General features: G+C 41.9%; 1 protein-coding gene across 3 annotated transcripts in view; it reads left to right on the top strand.

Annotated features, from left to right (window-relative positions):
- Nucleotides 1-22,614, top strand: part of LOC132811753 (collagen alpha-1(XV) chain-like) — a 262,882-nt gene that overhangs the window by 129,408 nt on the left and 110,860 nt on the right. For all 3 annotated transcript variants that reach the window (XM_060822847.1, XM_060822846.1, XM_060822845.1), the window contains 3 exons: nucleotides 9,941-10,102; nucleotides 10,463-10,489; nucleotides 15,851-15,913. In XM_060822847.1, coding sequence (XP_060678830.1) covers nucleotides 9,941-10,102; nucleotides 10,463-10,489; nucleotides 15,851-15,913 — 252 coding nt within the window. The remainder of the gene's footprint in view (nucleotides 1-9,940; nucleotides 10,103-10,462; nucleotides 10,490-15,850; nucleotides 15,914-22,614) is intronic.

Here is a 22,614-nt window from a genome sequence, read left to right as displayed (position 1 = left end):
AGAATTTGGTACTGGCATCATCTCAAAACTCAAGGCTTCAAATCTGTTGTAAGTCAGTCCATAGAATTAGACTGGAGTACTTAAACTATTTTTAAATTCAGAAAAGATTTACAAGAATGTTGCCAGGGTTGGAGGATTTGAGCTCTAGGGAGAGGCTGAATAGGCTGGGTCTGTTTTCCCTGAAGCGTCAGAGGCTGAGGGGTGACCTTATAGAGGTTTATAAAATCATGAGGGGCATGGTTAGGGTAATAAGACAAGGTCTTTTCCTTGGGGTGTGAGAATCCAAAACTAGAGGACATAGGTTTAAGGTGAAAGGGAAACAATTTAAAAGGGGCCTAAGGGGCAACTTTTTCATGCAGATGGTGGTGTGCCTATGGAATGAGCAGCCAGAGAAAGTGGTGGAGGCAGGTACAATTACAACATTTAAAAGGCTTCTGGATAGGTCTATGAAGAGGTATACAGGCCAAATGGGACTAGATTTATTTCTGATATCTGGTTGGCATGGACAAGTTGGACTAAAGAGTCTATTTCTGTGCTGTGTAACTCTGTCTCTATAACTCAGTCTCTCCAACACAGTCATTATCTGTACCACCAACATCATGATTTTCTTTAGTGCCTTTACCTCAGTAGTAGTGCTTTCATCCCTTATTCAAGTACTGGGTTCAAATCTCATCCTGAGACTTGAACACAAATCCAAGCTGGCACTCCAGTCTTGACAGAGCATTGTTCTTAGAGGTTCCATTTTTTGGAAGCACCATCAGTTGAGACTCTGACTGCCCTCTGAACTGGAAGTAAAACATTTCGTGGCAGAGTGCAGAGAAGAGCAGGGGATTTTCACCAATGCTTTGGCCAATCCCTCATCCAGCACCTCTAAAAGTGGTAATCCAGCCGTTTATCTTTTCTTTTTTGTTTATTTCAAAAGCATATAATTTATTTTATACGAACAAAATATATGTGCACCGTCACAAACACAGTTCAGTTCTGTACATATCATATCAAGGAAACTAAAAGAACATTGGAGTTTGACTCTATCCAAACAAACCTGCATTTGAGGAACAAGGAGGGTCCAATAACTGAATGGACTTCGACTTAACTTCAGCAGAAAGACCTCATCTCATTGCTCTTTGTGGGAGCATGCTGTAAATAAACTGGCACTTTTTCTTACCTATTTCCTAATTTGTGGCAGCGACTGTTCTGTGAGGTCCTTTAGAGCATTGTGAGGATATGACGGCGCTACACAAATGCAAATCCTTTCTTTCTTATTCTTTATCTCTCCATCTCTACATTTTCATCGATGCAGTATAACCCATTCTTTAGGTAGTCAGTATCCTCACTTATCCTTGCATTCACAGAAGGTGGGATCACCAAGCAATTCAAGGAAACACTTTTCATTCTATTTGATCAGTATATTTTCATGGATATCACACAGTGCTTTTCAAAGTGAGGCAGTTTGATCAGTTGCATTGGTACTCCGGGGACAATCGAAGGCGTGTGTACAGAACAGCCTAAGGATCAATTTGACTTGCAGACACAACAGTGGAGTCTCGCAATTCATTGAAATGCTGTGAGGGTACTGCTCTGTTCTGTTTACACTGCTCCCAAGCCAAGCTCCCATTTTATAAATAACTCAGTTTGATGAATAAAAAGTAGTGTTGGTGAAGATAGAAGAGAAGAATTACTAATCCATTTTCAAGATACACGGGAGCTCAAAAGATCTGCCTGACAGCATTAATGATTACCTGCAGGCAGGAACGGTGAAATTCTCTACTTTAATTACATCCTGTATGTATTTAATGAGGGGTTGATTCCCACTGTTGATTATCCACACCCTCTGCTGTCAGGTGCTGCACAGAACAATGGGGATAGGGCCTAGTAAGCTTTAACATGGGCAACCCTAACCTAGCTACGCCTGTTCAATAAAACCTTACAGCTGGGCATGTGTGTCATACCAGTGACGCCTGGAGAAAAGGGCTTCAACTAAAGAGACAGAATGAGACTTGTCATTAAGATTCACACATATGTAATGGTGACTTGCTGAGACCAGTTGGTGTCAGTGATGCTGTCAGATCTCTCCAACAGCTTCAGTTGTAGGACTGAGGGCATCAACCCACTGGGTGAGAGAGAAGAAGAACCACAGACAATAGAGAGTGTCCTCACCCTTGAAAAAGGAGACTAAAATTGAACACTACATCAAATGTCGGCTTTACACAGCAGCAATATGACTTAATTCTTAGATATCAATTTCTTTATAACAAAGGTTAGCATATTATTTGCATTCCTAATGATACAGCTGTGTCTACATTTTGTAATTCATTTACAAATTTGGGTTCCTTTGAATACCAACGGTCATAGTCTCCTTTTATTCAATGATTCCACTTTTTTAAATTTTTTTTCATTCCAAATCGGACACCTGCCCATTTCTCCACTCTGTATTCCCTCTACTGCCTCCCTGGCCACTCACTTAATCTGTCGAAATCCTTTTTTGCTGCCTCTGTATGTCATCCTCACAGCTAACTTCTCTGCATAACTTTAGATCATCAGTTCAGTTGAGAATCAGGATGTTCTTCCAGCCTCCTGCCTGTCAACTTCGGTTTCCAGCATCTGAAGTTTTTTTTTGTCTCTGAGTAGCAGGGACACAATTCCAAACGGGAACTAAAACTTGCTGACAAAAAAAAGTGTTATGTTTGAGTCTGAAAGCAATGGTCTTATATATGCCATGTTTGACAAAGGACAGAAGTGCACTGTTAGTTTGATATGCTGAGTGGCCAGCGTGATTTCTCATAAGGTTACGTTAAATGGGGCAAAGGCCCATTTGCAAGATTGCTCTACTTTCCGGACGTTAGATCGAGCTGACTCTCACAATCACGTGGAAATGTTTTTGTACTAATTTAACTCTTTGTTGCTGCTTTGACCCTCTGCTGCTGTTCCCCTTATTACTGATACAGTCATACATCATTCAGGATTGTTGGTGATGGTACAGCCTTGCTGCCTTCCAGGTTCAGGTGGGAGGATATTTCTAACACATTAATCAGGAGACGAATACCAACTGTGACCAGATGTGATGCTGATGTAAGAATTGTGCATGTTACTTTCTTTCATGGAATGTGGATGTTGCTGGTTAGACCAGTATCTATTGCCTATCCCACATGGCCCTTGGGAAGGTAATGGTGAGCTTTCTACATAAGCCACGCACATGTGATGTAGATACATCAGGAAGGGAGTCATTGCATCATGCACACTCTGCTCCTGTCTATACCAGGCATGAGTATCCTCATACTCCCATTTGGAGTTGGGATAGTAAGGATGATGTTTGGATGAGCCCAGCAGAAGCCCATTGCCCACTTATTCACATTCCTACTCCCTGTCGTGGCATCCTCATGTCCATCTTTATTCTTGCCCACATTTGCTCAACTCCGTGTTAAAGTGACCTCCATCCCCCTCTCCAGCAGCTTACCCTATTGTAATAGACCTGTGCTTGTGTCTTACTGACAATATTGAAACAAGGATTTCTGCCTCAAGTCTCTCAGCATGGATCATGGGAAGGTAAACACATCCTGCTGACTGCCTCATATGGTGGTGGGACTGTCTAGCCATCCTAACCTCAACAGAACATCCTTGATGTCAAAAACCACATGAATCAGCATTAGTAATTGGGATTCTCATGGAAATGCCAAACCCACAGCGGTGTATTTTGTTGTTGAACTCTCAAATTTCAAGTTGCAACTCAATTTCAAGCACATCAGGTCCAGGATGTTAAAGAAGCCGCTATTGAGGAAACGTTTCAATATTTAATGCTATGCCATAAAAATTAATTCCAAGAGATAAGGTATTCAGAGCAGGTTTCTCTGATGATATGTTTTTAAAATAAATATTCAAGACATTTCAATAGAACAATCAGAGACTGATTTTGTTCCTTACTGTGCCTGAAAATCTATTTGCAATGTCCTGGTCACTGACAAACATAGCCTGAGTGTTAAGGGTTTAGATGGAGAGGAATTTGTTAACTGTGTACAAGAAAATTTTCTCATTCAGTATGTGGATGTACCTACGAGACAATGTGCAAAACTTTGACTTACTTTTGGGAAATAAGGCAGAGCAGGTGACTGAAGTGTCAGTGGGGGAGCACTTTGGGGTCAGCGACCATAATGCTATTAGTTTTAAAACAGTGATGGAAAAGGACAGACTGGATCTAAAAGTTGAAGTTCTAACTTGGAGGAAGGCTAATTTTGACAATATTAGGCAAGAACTTTCAAAAGCTGATTGGGCACAGACGTTCGCAGGTAAAGGGACGGCTGGAAAATGGGAAGCCTTCAAAAATGAAATAACAAGGGTCCAGAGACAGTATATTCCTGTTAGGGTGAAGGTAAGGCTGGTTGGTGTAGGGAATGCTGGATGACTAGAGAAATTGAGTGTTTGGCAAAGGAAAAGAAGGAAGCATATGTCAGGTATAGACAGGAGGGATCGAGTGAATCCTTAGAAGAGTATAAAGGCAGTAGGAGGCTACTTAAGAGGGAAATCAGGAGGGCAAAAAGGGAACATGAGATATCTTTGGAAAATAGAGTTAAAGAGAATCCAAAGGGACTTTATAATATATTAAGGACAAAAAGGTAACTTGGGAGAGAATAGGACCCTCAAAGATCAGCAAGGCAGTCTGTGTGTGATCACATCTTTTGTTTATAATGATAAAAATGAACTTGGCTTTCTGAAATGCTGCCGAGAACAGTCCTGGACATCAATGGAACCCAGACACGGTCTCCAAATGACTGACCACCCGCTCACTCCCCACATTTGCCCTGGAGTTTCACACAGGAATGTACCCTGAAGCCTCCCTTCACCAGATAATCTCTCCAAGGGGTGTGAGTGAGTGAGTGGGTGTGTGTGTGTGTGTGTACGCCATTCAAAGGTAGCAGCCACCTTACTGTTGGTGTCCAGTCCAGCTGCCCCAGGGCAGGGTTGGACAGGGTGGGTGGGGGGCGAATGGGGTTTCATGGGGATAGGGGCAGACGGGGCTGCTTGTGTTGGATGGGGAGGGGTGGTAGATGGGATTGGAGGTCGGACAGGGGGATGGCGGTGGGGGTCAGATAGAGGGCAGGGTGGAGGCAATGAGGCTGTAGTGTTAGACGGGGGAGGCGGGTGTCGGATGGGATTGGGGGTTGGACAGGAGGTGTTGTACAGTGTTTGGGGGCGCAGATGTGGGGATGGGGTTAGGTACTGTCAGGGGGTGGGGTTGGATGGGGTTGGGGGTCGGACGGGGAAGGGGTTGAATGTGGTTGGGGGTCGGACGAGGGGGCAAGGTTGGACAGAGTTGGGGGGTTGGATGGAGGGTGGGGTTGGATGGGGTTGGGGTTCAGATGGAGGTGTATGGGGCTTCACGCTCTGTGTGTTGCTGCCTAGTCTTCTGAATGGGGGGGGGTAGACTTAGCAAGGGCTCATTGAACTGATGGGGCACAGTGCAGGAAGCCTAAGCAATGCTGCAGGTCCCTTACACATTAGTGTGTCTCTGCTCAGAAACAAACCCTGCGACAGAGAGAGGGAACGAGGCAGGCAGGGCGAGGAAAAAGGAAACTTTAGCAAACTCTGAGCCCCTGAAGACAGGCATTGAATCAAATAATCAATTATCGAAACAAAGTAGTGCCCACCCATCTCGCTGGGATAATTGAGGTTCCTCTGTATTTGGAAAGGCAAGGCCTGATAGTCAGTATGGCTTTGTGTGTGGAAAATTATGTCTCATGAACTTGATTAAGTTTTTTGAAGAAGTAACAAAGAGGATTGGTGAGGGGAGAGTGGTGATCTATATGGACTTCAATAAAGCATTCAACAAGGTTCCTCATGGGACATCATGGAATACAGGGAGAACTAATCATTTGGAGACCGAACTGGCTTGAAGGTAGAAGGCAGAGGATGGTGGTGTAGGGTTGTTTTCAGACTGGAGGCCTGTGACCAGTGGAGTGCCACGGGGATCGGTGCTGGGTCCACTGCTTATCATAATTTGCACCAATGATTTGGATGTGAGCATAAGAGGTACAGTTAATAAGTTTGCTGATGTCACCAAAATTGGAGGTGTAGTGGACAGCGAAGAAGGTTACCTCAGAGTATACAACAGGACCTTGATCAGATGGGCCAATGGGCTATGGAATGGCAAATGGAGTTTAATTTAGACAAATGTGAGGTGCTGCATTTTGGAAAAGCAAATCAAAGCAGGTTTATACACTTAATAGTAAGGTCCTAGGGAGCATTGCTGAACAAAGAGATCTTAGAGTGCAGTTTCAAAGTTCCTTGAAAGTGGAGTCACAGGTAGGTAGGATAGTGAAGAAGGCATTTGATATGCTTTCTTTTATTGGTCAGAGCATTGAGTATAGGAGTTGGGAGATCATGTTGCAGCTGTACAGGACATTGAATAAGTGACTTGGCATATTGCATGCAATTCTTGTCTCCTTATCGGAAAGATGTTGTGAAACTTGAAAGGTTTCAGAAAAGATTTACAAGGATGTTGCCGTGGTTGGAGGATCTGAGCTACAGGGAGAGGCTGAATAGGCTGGGGCTGTTTTTCCTGGAGCGTCGGAGGCTGAGGGGCGACCTTACGGAGGTTTATAAAATTATGAGGGGCATGGTAGAATAAAGAGACAAGGTCTTTTCCCTGAGGTGGGTGGGGCAGCTGGAGGTAGGGGGGGGCAGGTCCAGAACTAGAGGGCATGTGTTGAGGGTGTGACAGTTAAGATATAAAAGCGATCTAAGGGCCAACCTTTTCACACAGAGGGTGGTGCATGTAAGGAATGAGCTATCTGAGCAAGTGATGGAAGCTGCTACAATTACAGTATTTAAAAGGCATCTGAATGGGTATATGAATAGGAAGGGTTTAGAGGGATATGGGCCAAGTGCTGGCAAATGGACCTAGATTAGGTTAGGATATCTGGTCGGCATGGATGAGTTGGACTGAAGGGTCTGCTTCCATGCTGTACGTCTCTGTGACTCCATGACTATAACTTGGGGCCTTTTGCAAAGGCTGTACATTCTGAATTCAGACTACCTCCTTCCGATGTTAGTGTGTCACAATAACTTGGCCTCCTAAACACAGGGCACAGAGGCTGCTGAGCCACAGAGGAGTACCAGCATGCTTTGCACATTATTCCGTCTCTCATTCACTGTCACCATCTATGGCCTCACTATTGAGTCAGGTGTGGGAGGGGACAAAACGCCATCATGAAAGCAGCAAGAGCCACCAAACCCATTTGTCCACCTCTTGGTTAACGGTGTAGAAAATTAAAGATAACATACGTTGAAAGGAAGTGGAACAATATTGCCATTAAAATGACTTGAAAGCAGTTTTAAACATGAATGAACCTGCTCAAAGAAGGTTCTGAGCTTAATTTGGAGAAAGGGGAGGGGTTGATGTGTCCAATATTTTCCTTTGACAGACAATAACTTGTCCATGCCGACCAGATATCCTAAATAAATCTAGTCCTGTTTGCTAGCATTTGGCCTGTATTCCCATAAACTCTTCTTATTCACGTATCCATCCAGATGCCTTTTAACTAGTGACATTCGACCAGCAGCCACCACCTCCTCCAATAGCTCATTCCATACACACACCACTGTCTGCATGAAAACGTTGCCCCTCAGGTCCCTTTTAAATCTTTTCCCTCTCACCCTAAACCAATACCCTCTAGTTTTGGACTCCCCCATCCTGAGGGAATGACCTTATAAAGATAAACTTGATTTCTGCTACAGGTTCTGTCGAATTGTTAAAATATTGGGAGGAGGGAGCTGCAGAAGCAAAAGTATGAGAAACTCCTGGTCTCCATAGCTTGGAAATAAAAAAGACTTTGTTGTTCACAACAAATCTTCAAGATAACCATGGTAATAGTTAATTAACCAGCTTTGGAATCAAAACATTGTGACACTAGAAACGAAGCCAGTCCCCATTCTACAATTACAGTCAGAATTTGTTTTAAACAAATGTATAACTTGCAAAGATTAAAACATGAGCAAATAATCATAGTGATTATGATGGCACGATATGTCAAGAAAACATATTATTGGCTGGAAATGAAATTGGAAGAGATACTCAAAACTAATGTTGGACATCCGAGTGAATCCCACCCCCTCCTGAGGGTGGAGTAGTTTTGGACATAGCCTTCCTGTCTGGCTCGTTATGATTTGGCCCATTTTCCTGTGTCGGGGCTAGATTAGGTCACACACAGGCTCCTAACCTGGTTGTTGCCAACAACTAGGGAATGCTAAAGAGGAAAGGCACATCATGGTACAGCAGCACTAACCACCTATCCATAATGAAACACTGTGCTCTTAGTAGTGTCTCACTGCTTTATGTCCAGGAATGATACTTCAAAACCAGTCTTTTGTAAGTTGCCTGTTGAGATGAAACTTATAATTTATTTCAATGTATTCTTCTGGCACTTTCTACGTGTTTAATTTCTTGGAGTTCTGGGTTTGCATTTGTCTCCGTATTTGTAGTTGACTCTTAGCATTTATGGGAAAAACTATAATTCTAATCAAGACACAATTATCTGGGGTTTCTAGGGAACTACCTAGAGAACTTGGGATGAGATATTTCCAGCTTGAAGTAGTCTGAACTGGGAGACATTTGAAGGAGAAGTGCATATCAAGCTCTGAAATGTTGAGGCGTCTTTTATAGAGTCATAGAGATGTACAGCATGGAAACAGGCCCTTCGGTCCAACCTGTCCATGCTGACCAGATATCCCAACCCAATCTAGTCCTACCTGCCAGCACCTGGCACATATCTCTCCAACCCCTTCCTATTCATATACCCATCCAGACCAAAGTACGGGGATAAATTCAGTCAAATAGAAGTGATGCTTTTTAAGATTTAAAAGAAAAGAGATTTGAGCTGTAGAAGAGATAATAAAGCACTGGGAGCTTGATGGTATTGGTTAAGAAAAAGTTATCTGCTATTCCAGAAGATTGGGATGCAATTTTTGATCAGTTCAAGCATATCAGAGCATTAAAACAAACAGAAAATCTCTCTTGATAGCAGTGTTGTTCTGCATGATATTGGAATTGCAACAATGTTTGGAAGTCTTAGTAGGATATTCATTCCATGTGGGTAATTTCTACTATACATTTAAAATTCTTCAAGTCTGGTTTATAATGGAATTTATCTCCACTTCTATTGTTACTAAACTTTTGCTTTGTTTCATAATCTCAGAACTTCTGTTTTTAGCAAAATTAGAATTAAGAGGCACCAATTTAAGAGTGTGGTGAGAAGGAACTTCATCTCTTAGAAGGTTATGAGTCTTTGGAACTCCTTGCCCAAAAAACTGTGGGGCTGAGTCTTTGTGTATACTTAAGGCAGGTCAGTCAGGGAATCAAGAGCAATGGGAATATGGACAAGAAAGTGACGTGAAAAGTGTTGGATCAGCCATGAACCTATTGAATAGCGGAGCAACTCGAGGGGCCAAATGGCCTATTCCTGTTCCTATTTGTTATGGTTTTATAAGGGGGTTAACTAGTAGAATTGATAGTAAATAGAATGTGTTTGTTATAAATAGTAATTATTGTTAAGTACAGAAACCTGGTCTGTGTTTCCTGTTAACCTGACTGTACAAAGACAAGCAAACTGGGGACTTAGCGTACTTTGATTAACATCTTTAACTTTTGTGATGGCTCTGGGAATAACGGGCCTTGATTTGCAGAGAGTTCCCCCAGTGAGGTATTGGACTGGATGGAGAAAAGCTTTGCAGCAGGCTCCCTTGGTGAAAGCGCAGCTTCTGAGTGTCACATTCTCTGGTTTAATGATTCTAAGGTGTGAAATAATCTAATACAATACAATGTCATCGTTTGGTGATCCATCAAACTTTAAATTATCTTTGCTGCTGTTTCTTGCCAGTGGATTCTTTAAGCCTTGTCTTCTCATAAGTAATGTGTGATATTGTGAAATTTACAGACTGTTTTGATCTCTAGGGTGAGGATGGACTGGGAAAAGTTGGACTCAAGGGTGACAAAGGTGAACCTGGATTAACTGGTCCTCCTGGCATACCCACAGTGAACCAAGCTGATCCTGTAGAGCCTGGGCCACCAGGGCCAAGAGGCTCACCAGGACCTCCTGGAAAAGATGGTCAGCCCGTAAGTAATGGATGGCATGGAGTTCAATGTTTTTGCTTGCTCCTTTTATTTAACTAACCTTGCATGGACCAAGTCTGTCAAACCAATGTTGCAGGCATGTGTCAAATGCTACTTTGGAGCAGAATTCACCATGAGGCGTGTGCCTAAGTATTAGAATGCTGGCCAACTGATCCAGGCTACATTCAATACAAACATGAGGGAGCCTGAATGAAATCCTCAGCAATTTGCTACCATTGCAATGACACTGCGCTGGTGTAATCCCTGCTGAACTTCAAATATTGATCAAAATGCTTCACCATTGTCTCATTTGTGTGCTTTCAAAGCCTAGCATCGTTTACTAACTGTGCTTTCTCACTACAGGGTGTCTCAGGAAAAGATGGACTGCCTGTAAGTGTTTGATTTATTTCAGTCATTTGGCAAGTGGGCTGGGACAAAATGCAAATTGTGCACCATACTAAATGTTAACTGCTTTGAATTTGATGCTCCCTGACAGAGGTTCAAGTGACAGGGGCTGTGATTGTGGAATTTGGTTTTCTTCACATTGAAATAAACATATTGCCATGGCCAATGGTGAGCTGAGCAGGAATGAAGAAACATAATTCTAATCAACATGCAACAATGAGAACAAGCTGACTTTTGGAGAGAAAGGAAAGTGAATTAATGTTTGCATTTAGTGAGCAAGGAAGCTCGGACATTTTACTCCATTTTAGGCACCCTGGTTTAGGAAGCATGGTAAGGTCCTTTAAGGGCCACAGAAGAGATGCACCACAGTGATACCAAGGACAGGAGGCTTTAGTTATGTGGAGAGATGCGAAAACCTGGCAAGTCTTCATTAGAATGAAGAAAATTGAGAGGAGGAGAGATAGGCTCTATATTGTGAGAGTTTCTGATTAAGTGAATGGTAAAAACATTCTCTGCTGGGCATTGAGTCGGTAACTACAAAACACATAAAGGCCATTGGTGCCATCAATGCTGCCTCATTCACATAATTGGAGTATCATGGCCAGACAGTTTGCATTCCACCCCAACTCTGCAACTATGAATCATCCCAGAAGAGGCAAAATTCCAGGGAAGCACAGGTCTAATGAGGATATAAATTTTTGAAAAATTCCTCTCCTATATGCCCAAACAATCAAATTCAAATCGAGAGATTGAATTGAATTGTACAATTGAATTGTAAATCTTTTATATCATCATAAAACAACAAGTAGAGAATTCCTTTTAAATTTCCGTTAAAGTCAATGGAACAAAATTGTGTGGCAATCAATGTGCTGCTATATCTGACCTTCTGATAGCACACTGTACCCCAGAATACCATGACAGAAAGAGGGACGAAAGCAACATCCGTGGTGGATTTTAAAAAGGAAATTAATGTTCATTTGTTCAAGAAAAATCTTAATTACAGGAATGTAGGAGTCAATGAATGATCCTTTCAGAGAGATGGAATGGTCAAATAAATAATTACATAATAACGTCAGATTTTCTTAATTCTGATTTTACAGAGGAGCTAATCAAAATAGAAATGAAGTTGCCTTGACAACCACAACTTGTTTTCCATTGGAGCACTTAGCTTAAATGTCTGCTTATCCTGACAGAGCGCAAGTTCAGATGTTATTGTATTCAATCTTTCACTTGCTTGGAAGTCTACATTGCTGACTCATCCATCGTGATGTTAACAAGCCTTTTGCTGGTGGCAGAACTCCTGTCCCTTGTCCAGACCCAGAATTTGGTTATGCATGTAACTCCAACTATGCAATTATTTCGAGTTTTGAAACATTAGTTTGCACCCACATTTTGGAGGATTTTGTATAACGGAATCAACACCAACCAAATTTGTAAAGAATGACTGCTATGATAAGTCTTGTTTGTAGAAAACTAAAATATCTTAAAAATTACAGAATTGGTATAAAGATTAACACCTTTTTTGGGGGCTAACCATAAATTGAACAGAGATTAATGTGTTACTTTTGCTGTCTGTGGTTATGCAATAATTTCAGCTCCCAATACACGCAATCCTGCCATTGCACACAGTTCATCGTTAATTGGAACAAAATTGGTAATTGCCATCAGAATCTCAGTGGAGTCAGTTGGCCAAGCTAATGTCCTTGTGGATGGTACAAGTGTTAGTCAATGAGAGTTGTGTTACACCTGACCTGGAATTATCTGATGCTAACCTTGGATGAAAAATGTAGAAACTTGTTCCATCACCATCATTAGTATCCAAAGGGACATAATTAAAAGCACAGAAAACAGAACATTATAGCGCAGTACAGACCCTTCGGCCCTCGATGTTGCGCCAACCTCTGGAACCAATCTAAAGCCCATCTAACCTACATTATTTAATTCTCATCCTCATGCCAATCCAATAAGCAATTAAATGTCCTTAAAGTTGGTGTGTCTACTACTGTTGCAGGCAGTGTGTTCCACACCCCCACTATTCTCTGAGTAAAGAAACTACCTCTGACACCTGTCCTATATCTATCACCCCTCAATTTAAAGCTATCCCCTCGTGTTAGCCATCGCCATCTGAGGAAAAAGGCTCTCACTGTCCAACCTGTCTAACCCTCTGATTATCTTATATCTGAATTAATTTGCCTCACAACCTTCTGCTCTCTAACGAAAACAGCATCAAGTCCCTCAGCCTTTCTTCATAATACCTTCCCTCCATACTAGGCAACGTTCTAGTAAGTCTTCTCTGAACCCTTTCCAAAACTTCCACATCCTTCCTATAATGCGGTGACCAGAACTGTATGCACTAATGCAAATGTGGCCGCACCAAAGTTTTGTACAGCTGCAGCATGATCTCATGGTTCCAAAATTCAATCCCTCTACCAATAAAAGCTAACACACTGTATGCCTTCTTAACAACCCTATCAACCTGGGTGGCAACTTTCAAGGAACTAAGTACCTGGACACGGAGATCTCTCTGCTCATCTACACTACGAAGAATCTTATCCATTAGCCCAGTACTCTGTATTCCTGTACTCCTTCCAAAGTGGATCACCCCAGACTTTTCCACATTAAACTCCATTTGCCATCTCTCAGCCTAGTTCTACAGCTTATCTCTGCAACCTACAACATTCTTTGTCACTACCCACAACTCTACCGATCTTAGTGTCATCCGCAAATTTACTATCCCATCCTTCAATGCCCTCATCCAGGTCATTTATATAAATGACGAAGTACAGTCGACCCAAAACAGATCCTTGCAGTACCCCAGTAGTAACTGAACTCCAAGATGAATATTTCCCATCAACCACCACCCTGTGTCTTCTTTCACGTAGCCAATTTCTGATGCAAACTGCTAAATCACCCTCAATCCTCAATCACTGCCTGTGTTTTGTGCCTACCGTGGGGAACCTTATGACACGTCTTACTGAAATCCATATACACCACATCAAAGGCTTTACTCTCATCCACCTGTTCGGTCACCTTCTCAAAGAACTCCATAAGATTTGTGAGGCACTTCCTACCTTTCACAAAACCATGTTGATTATCCCTAATCAACGTATTCCTCTCGAGATGATTATAAATCCTATCTCTTATAACCCTTTGCAACACTTGACCCACAAACGAAGTAAGGCTCACAGGTCTATAATTTCCAGGGTTGTCTCTACTCCCCTTCTTGAACAAGGGAACAACATTTGCAATCCTTCTATTTTCTGGCACTATTCTTGTAGTCAATGATGACATAAAGATCAAAGCCAAAGGTTCAGCAGTCTCCTCCCTCGCTTCCCAAAAAATCCTAGGATAAATCCCATCTGGCCCAGGGGACTTATCTATTTTTTTACGTTCTAGAATTGCTAACATTTCCTCCTTATTCATCTCCATCCCATGTTGTGTAGTAGCCTGTGTCTCAGTATTCTCCTCGGCAACACTTTCTTTTTCTAGTGTGAATACTGACGAAAATTATTCATTTAGTGCTTCCCCGATGTCCTCTGACTCCATGCACAACTTCCCACCACTTTGCTCGATTGGCCCTAATCTTATTCTGGTCATTCTTTTATTCCTGATATGGCTATAGAAAGCCTTAGGTTTTTCCTTGATCCTATCCGCCAATGATTTCGCGGGTCCCCTCCTCCTCTTTCCTGGCTAACCTGTGACTCTCAAGCACCCTAACTGAACCATCACATCTCATCCTAACATAAGCCTTCTTCCTCTTCTTGAAGAGAGATTCAACTTCCTTAGTAAACCACGGCTCCCACGCTTGACAACTTTCTCCCTGCCTGACAGGTACTTACTTATCAAGGACCCTCAGTAAGTGTTCCTTGAATAAGCTCCACATTTCAATTGTGCCCATCCCCTGCAGTTTCCTTCCCCATCTTATGCATGCTAAATCTTGCCTAATTGCATTGTAATTGCCTTTACCCCCACTATAACTCTTGCCCTGCAGTATATACCTATCCCTTTCCATCACTATAGAAAACATAACTGAATTGTGGTCACTATCACTGAAGTGTTTACCTACCTCCAAATCTAACACCTGGCCAAGTTCATTACCCAATACCAAATCTAATGTGGCCTCGGTACACACAGTAGAAAATGCAATCCAGTCTTCCTGGCCAGTCTAAAATTTTATCTCCTCATTCTCACGCTCCCTCAACACTTTACCAACTCTCTCTTAACTTCTTAATTTTAACTCTCAGTGCAGTTCACGATTCACATCCACCAGCTTCTGTGTAAAGTTAGTACATCTAAACTGTCTTTTCACGTTCCCCTCTCCCAAATCCCTTAGCTTAAGGATTTGTAGCAACATAGTCTTGATCCCTGGAGCTTTGCTCTTCACCCTCCCCGACCTCCAACATACTGAAAGCTGCCTTCCCCAGCAGTAATCCCTCAGGGTAAGGAATTTCACCCTCGACAATTGATTGACCTGCAACTGTGTAGCCAAACACAGGCAGAAGTCAGTGGTGGCTGCTGCTGGGATGACAGGCAAATCCACAAGATAATGGATGGAATACAAGACTTAGAGTTCATACTGCATTTCTGTGTTTAGAAAGATTAGGGGAATGGAGGGAGGAGTATCAAAGGTGGATGTTGGAGCATCACATTGTGAGACTAAGAGTCAGAGAGGGAAGTACCTCTTTGGGTACACTGCACACCCTGAAGGAGATGCTTCCCTTTCTGTCCCACCTTCTGACCTGAGATGGCGAAGAGGCAGGCTGGCTTTTGTGGTTCTGCCTATCCCAACCTCACGCATTAATGCACAAGAGACAGAAACAGTTCCTTAACTATTCCTTAATACTGTGGGGGACAACCTAGGGGTGGACAGTAGCTGGTGGGTTAGTCATCCAACCTATTTTGTATACTGCCTGTAAATACCCTGTTTTGTGGGGCCACAGAACTCTTCCAATTCTCAGCGTTCAATTCATCACGCTTTATGCAGGTTGAAATCGAACTCTCCTTCTGTCCCTTCACAGCCAATGTGCACCCTCCTATGAGAAACCATGGCCTCAAACTTGCAGATAGCATAAAATTCCCTGATTTACTCCCAGTTTGGGATTGAGCAGGCTACAGTGACTGTTCTTTGGAATTTTTTGAACTGAGATACCAAAATAATTGATATCCCTTACTACTTACAATAGTTGTGAAGTGTTGCATTTATTAATCCTTGCAATGAACACTTTGAATTTTGATTAAATCGATGATTGATAGCATATCTTATCAGGTTCCTTGTCAGTGACTTTATTCATCTAAAGTAAGTAAATATTTATGTCTATTAAACAATATTTTTACTTTCACATTCAGGGTAAACAGGGATCTCAAGGATTTAAAGGAACAAAAGGTGAACAAGGTCCCAAAGGAGGGAAGGTATGTCCGGTGGTTAACATTGTTGAAGGAGGGCGAGAATATGACCAAAGATATAAAGGATAAACATGAAGAGTAAATAATTGATATAAAGAATTGTTATGAGGAAAATCACCAGTTTCGGAGTCAGAGTCGGGGTTCAATGACAGAGCTTATTGTACAAGGAAATACTGGAGCTCCGGGGAGAGAAAGACACCAACAGCACAGTGGTCAGCTGCGAGTCTTAGAGTCTTTTAGTCATAGAGATGTACAACACGGAAATAGACCCTTTGGTCCAACCCGTCCATGCCGACCAGATATCTCAACCTAATCTCGTCCCACTTGCCAGCACTCGGCCTATATCCCTCCAAACCCTTCCTATTCATATACCCATCCAAATGCCTCTTAAATGTTATAATTGTACCAGCCTCCACCACTTCCTAGGCAGCTCATTCCATACACGTACCACCCTCTGCGTGAATAAGTTGCCCCTTAGGTCTCTTTTATATCTTTTCCCTCTCCCCCTAAACCTATGCCCTCTAGTTCTGGACTCCCCCACCCCAGGGAAAAGACTTTGCCTATTTACCCTATCTGTGCCCCTCATAATTTTGTAAACCTGTATGAGATCACCCCTCAGCCTCTGATGTTCCAGGGAAAACAGCCCCAGCCTGTTCAGCCTCTCCCTATAGCTCTCAAATCCTCCAACCCTGGCAACATCCTTGTAAATCTTTTTTGAACCCTTTCTTGTTTCATAACATCTTTCCGATAGAAAGGAGACCAGAATTGCACGCAATATTCCAACAGTGGCCTAAATAATGTCCTGTACATCTGCAACATGACTTCCCAACTCCTGTACTCAATACTCTGACCGATAAAGGAAAGCATACCAAATACCTTCTTCACTATCCTATCTACCTGCAACTCCACTTTCAAGGAGCTATGAACCTGTACTCCAAGGTCTCTTTGTTCAGCAACACTTCCTAGGACCTTACCATTAAATGTATAAATCCTGCTAAGATTTGCTTTCCCAAAATGCAGCACCTCGCATTTATCTGAATTAACCTCCATCTGCCACTTCTCAGCCCATTGGCCCATCTGGCCAAGATCCTGTTTATTCTGAGGTAACCCTCTTCGCTATCCACTACACCTCCAATTTTGGTGTCATCTGCAGACTCTTATGCTCACATCCAAATCATTCATGTAAATGACAAAAAGTGGAGGACCCAGCATCGATCCTTGTGGCACTCCAATGGTCGCAGGCCTCCAGTCTGAAAACAACTCTCCTCCACCACCCTCTGTCTTCTTCCTTTGAGCCATTTCTGTATCCAAATGGCTAGTTCTCCCTGTATTCCGTGAGATCTAACCTTGCTAACCAGTCTCCTATGGGGACTTGGTCAAATGCCTTACTGAAGTCCATATAGATCACATCTACCGCTCTTTGTTACTTCTTCAAAAAACTTTTATCAAGTTTGTGAGACATGATTTCCCATGCACAAAACCTTGTTGACTATCCATAATCAGTCCTTGCCTTTCCAAATACATGTATATCCTGTCCCTCAAGATTCCCTTCAACAACCTGTCCACCACCGACGTCAGGCTCACTGGTCTGTAGTTCCTTGGCTTGACCTTACCACCCTTCTTAAACAGTGGCAATGTGTTAGCCAACCTCCAGTCTTCCGGCACCTCAACTGTGACTATCAATGATACAAATATTTCAGCCAGAGGCCCAACAATCACTTCTTCTAGCTTCCCACAAAATTCTAGGGTACACCTGATCAGGTCCTGGGGAATTATCCACTTTTATGCATTTCAAGACATCCAGCACTTCCTCCTCTGTAATCTGGACATTTTGCAAGATGTCACCATCCATGTCCCTACAATCTATATCTTCCATATCCTTTTCCACAGTAAATACTGATACAAAATACTCATTTAGTATCTCCCCCTTTTTCTGCGGCTCCACACAAAGGCCACCTTTGTATTTTTAAAAACTCTTTGGATTCTCCTTAATTCTATTTGCCAAAGCTATCTCATGTCCCCTTTTTGCCCTCCTGATTTCCCTCTTAAGTATACTCCTACTTCCTTTATACTCTTTTAAGGATTCACTTGATCTATCCTGTCTATACCTTACATATTCTTACTTCTTTTTCTTAACCAAACACTCAATTTCTTTAGTCATCCAGCATTCCCTGTACCTACCAGCCTTTCCTTTCACCCTGACAGGAATATACTTTCTCTGGATTCTTGTTATCTCATTTCTGAAGGCTTCCCATTTTCCAGCCATCCCTTTACCTCCAAACACCTGCGCCCAATCAGCTTTCAAAAGTTCTTGCCTAATACTGTCAAAATTGGCCTTTCTTCAATTTAGAACTTCAATTTTTAGATCTCGTCTATCCTTTTCCATCATTATTTTAAATCTAATAGAATTATGGTCGCTGGCCCCAAAGTGCTCCCCCACTGACACCTCAGTCACCTGCCCTACCTAATTTCCCAAGGATAAGTCAAGTTTTGCACCTTCTCTAGTAGGTACATCCACATACTGAATCAGAAAATTGGCTTGTACACACTTAACAAATTCCTCTCCATCTAAACCCTTAACATCATGGTAGTCCCAGTCTATGTTTGGAAAGTTAAAATCCCCTACCATAACCACCCTATTTTTCTTACAGATAGCTGAGATCCCCTTACAAGTTTGTTTCTCAATTTCCCTCTGACTATTAGGGTTCTCTAGCCCCGGAGCACAGGTCAAGGTACTTTTATACGTCATGTGATACAGTAGGTTAGTGATGAGATTATTGTCTTTGTAACATGATTTGTTTATGGCACTCATTGCGAAATTGTTGATAGTTTCGATGCAGACGTGGACAGTTTCAATGTCTGTGCGGATGTCCATTGCTGTAGTAATGGGCGTTAATCACTCTTCCTGAGAACGACGATTACTGCAGCTCTGGCTATTAGCACTCTGTATTGAGTTTCAATCAAACTGTTAGCATTTCTATCAAAGGTGTTGGCTGGACCCAGACACTTTGGTGGGTAGTATACGCTACTCATGTGTATTCTGTCCCCCACCCGCCTTAAACTAATCAACTGGGTTGTGAGTGCGTAGTGCTGGCATTCTGGTGGCCCCAGGTAGTGTCTGTGTTTGCCCTGCTGTCTCCCTCCATATCTTGGTCCAGCAGACATCTTATGTGTCGAGTGGCCAACTGATGACTCAGCAGCCATCTTGTGTGTCCGTGTGCCTGGTGTCAGCCTGTCCCGTGCCATCTCCCACTTCATAATAAATAATTTATCTGAAGGTTAAACTGGAAATAGTGAAGTCTTCACTTCACCCTTTCTCAGTCTTATCCATTTTGTTAACAATAACAGAAAGGTGGATTACTATCTGACTGGCAGTAGATTGGGAAAGGGAGAAGCACAGTGAAACTTGTGCATCCTTGTACACCTGTCGATGAAAATACGCACACACATAACCGCAGGCGGTGATGAAGAAATTTGGTATGTCGGCCTTCATAGTGAGAGGATTTAAGTACAGGAACAGGACTTGGAGCTGTTTTCCTTGGAGCGTCAGAGGCTGAGGGGTGACCTTATATAAAGGTTTTTAAAACACAAGAGGCATGGATAGGGTAAATTGACAAGGTCTTTTCACTGGGTTGAGGGAGTCCAGAACTAGAAGGCATTGTTTTAGGGTGAGATGGAAAATATTTAAAAGGGAGAAAGGGGCAACTTTTTCATGCAGAGGCTCGTGTGTGTATGGAATGAGCTGCCAGAGGAAGTGGTGGAGTCTGGTACAATTACAACATTTAAAAAGCATCTGGATGGGTATATGAATAGGAAGGGTTTAGAGGGATATGGGCCAAATGGGACTAGAGTTATTTAGGATATCTGGTTGGCCTGAACAAGTTGGACTGAAGGGTCTGTTTCCATGCTGTACACATGTCTGTGACTCTATAATTAGACAAGGCCTTGATGATACCACATCTGGAGGACTATGTGCAGTTTTGTTCTACTTTATTGAAGGAAGGATGTTCTGTCGATGTAGGGAGTGCAACAAAGGTTTATCAGACTGATTCCTGAAATGGCAGAACTGATGCATGAGGAGAGACTGGATTGGTTAAGACTATATTCATTGTACTTTAGAAAAATGAGGGAGATGTCATAGAAACTTATTACGTTTTTTCAGGACCATGCAGGGAAAATACAGAAAGGATGTTCCTGATGATTAGGGAGTACTGAATTAGGGCTCACAGTCTAAGGATATGGGCGTAAGACATTTAGGCCTGCAATGAGGAGAAATTTATTTACCCAGAGTTGGTGAGCCTGTGGAATTCTCTGCAGAGGCCAAATCATTAAAAGTTTTCAAGAAGGAATTAGTTGTAGTTCTTGGGGCTAAAGGGAACAGTGGTTATGGGGAGAAAGTAGAATAATCAGCCACAAGCATTCTGAATGACAGCACAGGCTTAAAGGACCAAATGGCCTACTCCTGTTCCTATATTCTATGTTTTTATTTTTCAATGTTTGCAGGTTTTTGTGAAAACTGCATATTGTTGGAGGAAGGAATGGCTGATGGAGATAAAGATTACCACAGTCTTGCTGCCCTTGGATAAGCATATGAACTGTTATAAATGTTAATTCTTGGATAAGGACATTGCTAGTAAGGCCAGCATTTATTATCCATCCCTACTTAACAGTGAGAGGCCATTTTTTTAAAACCGCTGTTAGCAATTTGGTATTAGTGAGTGGTTTGATAGACCACTTCACTCGTCAGATGAGAGTTAATAATATTGACGTGGGACTGAATAATTGAAACAATTTTCCATCCCTGAATGATGGCATGGGTTAATAACTACGTATTAATAGCTAGATGTTGTTCATCAATAATATCATGATAATATCAGATCACGTGGAACTGAGACCTAATGGAAGAAGGCACATTGTAGTTCTGCTTTACCTTGCTCTGTTTATAATTTTATCGTTAATATGTGTTGCTGGTTTACTGTGTTCAATCCTCGTGTATTCCACATTCCCTATAGCTACTTGAAAATTTCAACTCACTTTGACTTTGCAGATATAATTTTCAAGAAAACTAGTTGTTCGGTATATAAATATTGCAAGTGGCCTGACTGAAGTTTGACATCAGTGTTTTGGATTATTAAATGAGGAACATTACCACTGCATAACAATGAAAATGCAGACTGAAATATGGCATATTTTAAACTTACAAAGAACAAAAAGGGGGGACAGAAATCAGAGGAATCATGACTGAAATTGCTTTGTAGTGTGTCAAGCCTCTTCCCTGATCTCCTGCTGCTGAGTATAGATCAACTGGTCGAATGTATGCATTCATGCTGAAAAAAGCAAATGCTGTAGGGAACTGGTGTGCCTGTTCTGAACAATTTTTCACATTTTCTGCTCACCAGCAAGGATATAACAGTGATAAAATTATTGTAATGATAGTAGACAGCTATTGTAATATTAATCTAATAGATTATTTGAAGAATAATTTGACGTATTTATGTCAACAATTTACTTGTGTGCTCTCTCTTATCTATTTTTCTCCTTTATCTACAGCCTTTAGCCATTTATTTAAATTTCCAGTTTTTTTTCACATATATTGCAGTTATTTTTCTGGATTTAGGTTAAATTCTATTAAGTCTGGCACAATGCTTCACTAAAAGGGAGCACAGATCAAAAGCTTCAGGCTTTAGTATTGCATTTCTATTGCTGCTCAGTGACCTATGGCTCAGGTTAATTTCCCTTTTCAAGTCAAACAGCTCCCAGGGATCATTTTAGCTCTGATTATCTGGGATACTGGTCCTTGAGACCAGTTCTACTCAACCAAGTAAGTCTCAGAGACCAAATTTACTGACATAGAATTAGACGATCTGAGTTCTTGTTTATAATTTACTTCTCAAATCAAATGGTTTCTCATACATTTGAACACATCATCACACAGTTATTACAATGTGCATAATAATACCTAAAAGTACACTTAAAATGCAATACTAGCAGACCTAATTGTGGTATAATTAAGGATTCAAGTGTGTTACAACTCATGGGTTCAATTTCCTCGGCATTTATAAATCCACCTATTTATAAAAGTAAAATATTAGAGGCGCTGGAAATACTCAACAGGTCAGGCAACATCGGTGGTTAAAGAAAATGGTTAACATTTCAGGTCAGCAACATTTTATCTGAAAGTTCTAGTGAAAAGTCACCACTTAAGACATATTGGGCAGATTTTTGTGAGCTCAGTGGCAGCATCTTCTGGAGTATGCAGAGTGAAGCACGTCCAGGAATTGATGGGATCCTGCTCTCCTTTGGCTTTCTCCAGGAAACATTACAACTTCCATGGGCCATAAACACCATTTGATGTGGTGTAAAAGCAACTGAGATACTTGAAAAGGCAGTTATGAGCTCTATAAAGCAGAGACTCATTTCCTAATATCATCTGGGATACATACTGTGCCTTCCACAAACTAGGTAAAGGTGGCTGCACAGTGGGACCTCTTCATAACATGAATGTGATCTAATCTAGCCTTCAGCTGATAATCAGTGATTATGTTGGATGTAGCACCTTTTACCCAACTCCTATTAATTATCTTGCTTGGGACTGAAGATGATCTCACCCTATTACCTATGACACAGGATCCACATGATATGAAGTTGGTCAGGCCTCTGACAAGGAGACACACTCTGCTCCAGCTCAGTAGCCAGTGGGACAGTTA

The sequence above is a fragment of the Hemiscyllium ocellatum genome, chromosome 4 (genome assembly GCF_020745735.1).
Source record: "Hemiscyllium ocellatum isolate sHemOce1 chromosome 4, sHemOce1.pat.X.cur, whole genome shotgun sequence".
Lineage (NCBI taxonomy): Eukaryota > Metazoa > Chordata > Chondrichthyes > Orectolobiformes > Hemiscylliidae > Hemiscyllium > Hemiscyllium ocellatum.
The sequence above is the reverse complement of the archived record's forward strand: the minus strand, read 5'-3'. Positions and strand labels throughout refer to the sequence as shown.